Genomic DNA, 6,843 nt, shown 5'->3' on the forward strand with positions numbered 1-6,843 from the left:
CTATTTTATGTTTTCTTTTTTTTAATTTGTCATCTTAAATCAGACGGGTAAGATCTCGGCTGACAGCTTCCTGAAAAGATTTTTGAGTGGGAAGCCATAATATATGAGTTCAGCGACAATAGGCGAGAGCGGTCCATGAGGCGTCTTTCCTTATATTATGTGTATGGTAAGCCCCCTCAGGAATAAGGTGGATACATACCAGAGTTACCAACGGCAACAGATAAAGGGGGGCAGTGGAGCTGTCAGTTACTGGTTACTCTGGTAACCAGTAACTGCCAAGAGCAGAGTAACAGAGTTTAATACACCAATAAATGTCTGGAAAAACAACCTAAGTGAAAGATTTCAGCTGCATTTAACAGGTAAGCTTACAAACAGATACATGAAAGAGGAAAATAATTCATAAAATCTACAATAGAACATACTGATATTGTGTGTCAATATCCAATGAGAAAAACTGGATCAGGTCATTAAAAAAGATGACAGAAATACCCAATGAATTAGTTTTTACAGTTCATAGAACCTCCAGAGTAAGGATAGACAAAACAGTTGTCCATTATTTACTATTGATTACAGAAAATGTGATTTACACTGTTGTAAACAACAACCCTTCGGTTAATATTTCCATCTTCAATCAGTGACCATTTAACAGAAAAGCAGAATCAAAATATATAGCATCAATAAAAACAAACTTTCTAAGCAGAAATAGTGAGACATGACCAAGAAGCGGCCTCCTAGTTGTCTTTGCAGTTCTGATCGGTGGCCTTCATCCTGGAAATGTCAATTCCTTCCCTGACCAGCAGCTCTTTGGCGTAGCGAACCGTCTGTGGCGGCGGGAAGCGCGACCGCGACAGGATCCAGGCGTACTCGACTCGGAACAGGCGGAGGAAATCCGTGCAGGAGTACACCACCGCCAGGCTGGTGTAGTCAGTGGTGAGGACCCAGTACGGGCTGTAGGGAGTGACTGTGAGCAAATGCCATAAAGTTAGTTTATTTGCTGATTCAGGAGGTCAAGGTAACATCAGGTTCACTGGGCTATTTGTGTACTTTTGTAACTTTTACCAAAATATGTTTTTGACATATTTTTTATAATATGAGATGGATCATCTGTGAAAAGATCAAGATCCTCCCTGAGCTACTGTTGCTGTCAGAATTAACCAATCAGAGCCAGGAGGCGGGTCTTAGTGCTGCCAATCAACTTTGTGTACACGAAGCTCAACGTACTAATGGTGGAGAGCCATTTATAACTACCCTTAGCATCCCTGGTAGGCTATGTTGTGGTGAATAACAATGCTGTAGCATAGCAGAGAGCAAAGGGTGAGCACAAGAGTGACTGACAGCGCTAAGACCCTCCTCCTGGCTGTAATTGGTTGTTTCTGGCTGAGGTGCATTTCTACAATTAGTCCTGGGAGCATGATTTTTTTTCGCAGATTATCTGTCTTTTATTTTACGGTCACTATATAATAATAATTTTAACAAATATATAAACAACATATCTTATTATAAAAGTTATGTGATGCAGCGTTAACTTGGAATTATTCATGGAAAATTTGCCTCTTCATGGATTGTTTCATATCTAAAATATTTTAAAGAAAATGCATTTTGGGAAGCTGAAATACAGAGGCCCTGTGATATTTCACACAGTATTAGCTGGCCAATCCAGGAGCTCCATTCATTTTCCTTGGCACTTATTGGGTGAACCCCTAAAACCAGAAATAAAGAAGACCGTTGATGTATTCAACGTTCACCTTTTGATTCGCATGATTCCCAATTGGCATGTCTTGTATTTTATTAACCTTATATTCTAACACAGTGTTTAAAAGTAGTCCAACCTCTCCTGGCTCCATATTTCATTCCTAACAGGAAGTCATGGTTGTTTGGTTTTAGCTTTGCGCTTCACTGCCCCCTATGGGTTTGGCATGTTTAAAACAACATTCAATGTTGAAATTTAGTAGGTTTCTGTGAATAAATACTTTTCTTAAACCGATTCCACATGTACGATATAAATTTTTCAACCACTCTTTGAGATATTTGTTTTTTGAAGACCCAGCTACATGTGTACAAGACCTGTATTTAAAATGGGAAACTTCTGGGGGGGGTTTTCATTATTGCACTCAACCACTGACAAATTAACATCCATCTCTTCATTTGTTGCTATCAGACTCTCGGTGCTCTTTATTAAACACACTTACAGTATGAGAAGCTGACTCCAAGTTTGGCCATCTCCCTCGTATCGGGAACCACAGCTGTCCCTTCTGCTGTGCTCACTTTATCTTTACTGGAACATATAAACAGTCGCACACGCAAACATTTAATTACTAACAATAACAAAAGCTTTTCACAATGGTTTTAAACCTGACATTTTCTGCAAAATTATCCGACATACATCAACTTATCGCTGCTAACTCCAGACTGGCAGATTTAAAAAGAAGAAAAACAGCTAAGCTAGGCAAAAAAAAAAAAAAAAAAAACAGATCCCAAAGAATGCTGAGTCACTGGTTGCTATGGGGATTCCCGCCTTTTCTGGAACAAAGGAGGGACAGGATTTCCACATGTCCACCATTTTTATTTCACACAGTAATCCAAGCACGTGCAAAAACTGTAACTTGTGACTGGAAACTATCCAACTATGAGTCACAGAACCTTTAGAAGCTTTCTGAATATATGGTGAAATCTAAAAAAACCCATAAAACTTAGATCATGTAGAAACCATGAAAGGTATAAAATATTAATACAGTCATATGAAACATTTAGACTTAGAGTTGAGTTTCTGCTATAAAGTTTGAATACAGATTCAAAGAAGGTTGAAGTTTCTCTGCGTTTCACCAAATGCCATAATGGACTAATGGGATACTTATGCAATACTTATGTAATCTTGCAGATTACATAAGTATTGCGTTATATCAACATTAAAACTCATGGCACGCTCTTCCCTTTGGAGCCGGGTGCTGTACATGTATTTTTTTAATAAATTTTTTCCAGAAATGATAGAAAACCAAGCAAAAATAATGACAGAAAAAGAATAACAGGACAAAGTATCACAAAGAGTATCAGAATTTTGGACCCAGAAAAGTTCTAGTTTTCACACAAAGCATCAAACCAAATGAAGAAGCAATAATTTTACTCACTACAGCTGAGAGTTCAGGACTCGGATGGTTCCATCTTTCCTCAAGGCGTAATTCGCCTCGATGCATTTCCCCCTTTCAAAGGAATTGGGAAGCCTCGCTATCTCGTACCACCGTCCCAGATACTGGGGACAGAAACAACTGGGTCACTTTGCGTCCATATGTGCTCCTAACATGTTGTTACGGGATTTACCTTTTGGACGTCGAAGCCGGGCTGCACTGCCGGACTGGGACAGGGACCCCAGTGAAACGTCTGAGCTGAGACCAGAGGCAGCAGCAGGAGGACGAGGTAGACGGCAGACATGGTTCCTGCAGGGGACAGACAGGAACATATGGAAAAGGTTGAATTATTACCTGTTTAAAGAAGATAATCAATGAGGTAAAACATTGATTAGTTTTGACTATGGGAAATTTGTTGTGGGTGAAAGTACAGCAACACGTTACAGTAAGACAAGAAACATCACAATGCAGACCAATTTCACTGAATGAGATAATGTAAATCTGGCTACACAGTTTCATTGTTGTAATATAAAACACAGAAAATAAGTAAATATGTAATATATGCGGGACTAAATCTACCCCCAAACCACAAATATTATCAAGATTTATTAAGAAGAGAAATGAAAATTGGATGAAAGGATCATTTAAAACTGTTCCTATTGCAGCAAATGGCTCTGAAGCATTTCTGCAAAGGTAATGATCTACAAACAGAACATGAAAATATAGTTAAATATGTGAATACTACAGGCAGTGGGTGTAACAGGGTTTATTAACAATGTTAGAGGCTGGATGAGGAACAGGCGCATGGATCAGGACAAATATCCTAAATACACTGTCTGGAAACTTCACTGTGAGGGGAAATAATGTCATTTTAAGACTCTTTAGATAAGTTTCAATATATACATTAATTTGACTTGTTAAACTTTTATAAAAAATAATATTTAGCTTATTTATAGAAACTGATACTAAGTCATGACAATATGGTGAGACAGATATTTGGTGACAAATTTAGCTCCTCTGCCTTCTCCCAGTGCTAACAACCAATCAGAGTCAGGAGGCGGGTCTTAGCGCTGTCAATCACAAGCTCATGATCTCTGTTATGCTGCAGCTAGCATAGCATGTTGAGAATGCTAAAGGTAGTTAGCTTAGCCACAGATATCGGTGTATAAATGTTTCTTCTGAAAGTTGTCTCTCCATCATTAGCATATTTAGCAACGAGTACATAAGAGTGATTGATGGCGCTAAGACCCTCCTCCTGGCTCTGACTGGTTGTTCTTGGTTGGGAGCGGAACGTTTCTTTAGATGACGATTGTAATCCAAGGGGGAAATGACGGAGATTGATCTTTTCAAAGATTATCTGTTTCATAAACTTTCACAATATGGTGACAGTTTTAACAAATATGAAAAAACATTTTATTTAAATAAGTTACACACTGCAGCTTTAAGGTTATTATTTATGGGAATTATTCATACTATGATTGCAGAACCAACAGCCATTATGAAGCTGCTAGTCAACATTACACTGCAAAATTACAAAACCTGTAACTGTCTAGAATAGTCAGGTTTTTTCCTGAATGCATGCCTGTCATAGTTTGAATTTGTACACACTGGTTTGGTAAGAGTTTTGATTGTCAACTTGAAGTTCATGGTCATGTGTGAGAGAGCAGAGAGAACAAACACTGCAGGGAGGTATTTTCTCTTCTTTTGTCTCGTTTGACTGTATTGAAGCAGCCACACCTGATCTTCAGGTTTCAAGGTGTTGCTTTGGGTTGAAAACACCTTCAGCTTTGTTGACATTATGTAACTCTATTATAAAACATATTATTTAATGACATTAAAGGGATTTCAGCCTATAAATGTTAAATGATAAAAATGAAAACTATTACCTCAATATGATGAGTAAATGCAAATGCAAATATATAATCTGATGTAACAGGAAATAATCCTTCTCAACAAGACAAAATAAACGAGACAAAATAAAAACCATGTTAAGATCTTAGTACTTTGCTTCCTGTGTGCTGCAGGTTAAAGTGATATTTAGGAAGTGTTTCCTTACCTGAGTGGTTTGGAGCTCTGTAGCTGTGAGTCTAACTCTCCGGCTCTCTGGATCAGCACTGGTTCCTCTCTGCTTGTTAAAGAGACAGTCGGCTAATTGTTATCACGCGCACATTCCCTCCCTGACGACAGAGCGCTGACTCAGGAAACAAACAGTTTGACTCATTTATGTCCCGTAATGTTGACAGTAAAGCTCCTTTCCATTGCTAAGGAACGTAACTAATTACATTTACTCAGTTACTTTTACTTGAGTAAAGTTTCTATGAAGTATCTGTACTCTTATTTCTGGATTTTCTACCCATTGAATGAAGAACAAACATGTTTTAACCAAAAATTCACCAAACACAGATTCACACCTGCAGTGTGTGTCTGTTAATGTTTGTTAAAGTTTTAAAAGTTTCATATATAAAAAAAGTTATTTTTTCCTGATTTTGTATAGTAAGTTATTTATATTATAAGTTATTGTATAGTATGTTATTTATATAAATTAAAATAATTTTGATCCTTAAAATACCAAAATTTTCACATAACTTTATATGTTCTGTCTGATGATATCATCTGATTAATAATTAATCTGAGGGTATAATTTTTAAATATTAAATGATTGATGTTTTTATCAGTTATGCAATACTTGAGTTGCTGTTTTACTAAATACTTTGAGTAATTTCTTGGACGACTACTTATTATTTTTACTGGAATAAAAATATATTGACACCCTGTGAACTGAGGTATATGTGCAACTTGATAAAGGACATTTAAATAAATATCATTGGGGGTGTATATATGCTTGAGTCTGTGTGGATGAGAGAAAATCTACAATAATTTCAAACCAATGTCCCAAAAATTAATGCAGTTTGATGCTATGCCAATCATTCCACCCTAAAAATGTTTACATTTAAATAGGGATTAAAAGCAAAAAAGAAAATATTACATCAGAGCCATTTTTATGCCCATAAACTTCTGTATGCTGTTAATTATTTCGATCATCAGGATAAATCCGGCGGGCTTTTATCATCAGCTAATGAGAGTTGCCATAGAGACACTGGAGAGTTGTTAGCTTGAAAACAGCTAGCCTTGTGTAGTAGTAGCTAGCAACACTAGCTAACAACACAATCAATAAAAAATAAAAATGTAAAGATGAACATGTTCAAAATACGTACACATGTTGTTGTTTAGATACATGTCAATGGGTTTGTTGTTAATTATCAAATATTGACATAATCAAATGCTCAAATTAGCTCAAATTAGCAAATTTCGTAACAGCTATGAGCTAAACGGTTTGCTGCCGAGCATGTTGTAGACAAATAACGCTTGTCTTACATAGTTATCAAACCGCCCATGCTAACGACAGATCCCATCGTTTACTTTATGCTGTTTCAAAAGTTGCTTTTGATCATTTTCTTTTCAGAAACAATTATTGTGTGTTGGTGACTTTGAATCATTCAGGCAGAAAACCACAAGATGGCGCCATCTTTACCTCCTTACCTTTCAAAAAATATAACTGCTGATATAACAACAATAGTTTGACATCGCTGATCCACACAAACTGATCTAACAGCAGGGAAAAAACAGTTTCTGCATTACTGCTGTATTTTGGAGAGTCTACACATTATGAAGAAAATCAAAGAACTAAGTGTGTTAAACAGGTTTTATGAATGTTTGTTGG

General features: G+C 36.8%; 1 protein-coding gene across 1 annotated transcript; it reads right to left on the reverse strand.

The window, feature by feature from the left end:
- Nucleotides 1–329: 329 nt before the first annotated feature.
- On the reverse strand, nt 330–5,334 carry apodb (apolipoprotein Db). Its single transcript, XM_014991995.2, has 5 exons — nt 5,179–5,334; nt 3,316–3,431; nt 3,126–3,247; nt 2,190–2,275; nt 330–961 (listed from the first exon to the last, which is right to left on the reverse strand). The coding sequence occupies exons 2-5, from the start codon at nt 3,424–3,426 to the stop codon at nt 732–734; spliced, it is 549 nt and encodes a 182-aa protein (XP_014847481.2). The 5' UTR covers nt 3,427–3,431; nt 5,179–5,334; the 3' UTR covers nt 330–731.
- Nucleotides 5,335–6,843: the final 1,509 nt, after the last annotated feature.

Source organism: Poecilia mexicana, unplaced genomic scaffold, assembly GCF_051168715.1.
Source record: "Poecilia mexicana isolate PSO_F unplaced genomic scaffold, ASM5116871v1 scaffold_20, whole genome shotgun sequence".
Lineage (NCBI taxonomy): Eukaryota > Metazoa > Chordata > Actinopteri > Cyprinodontiformes > Poeciliidae > Poecilia > Poecilia mexicana.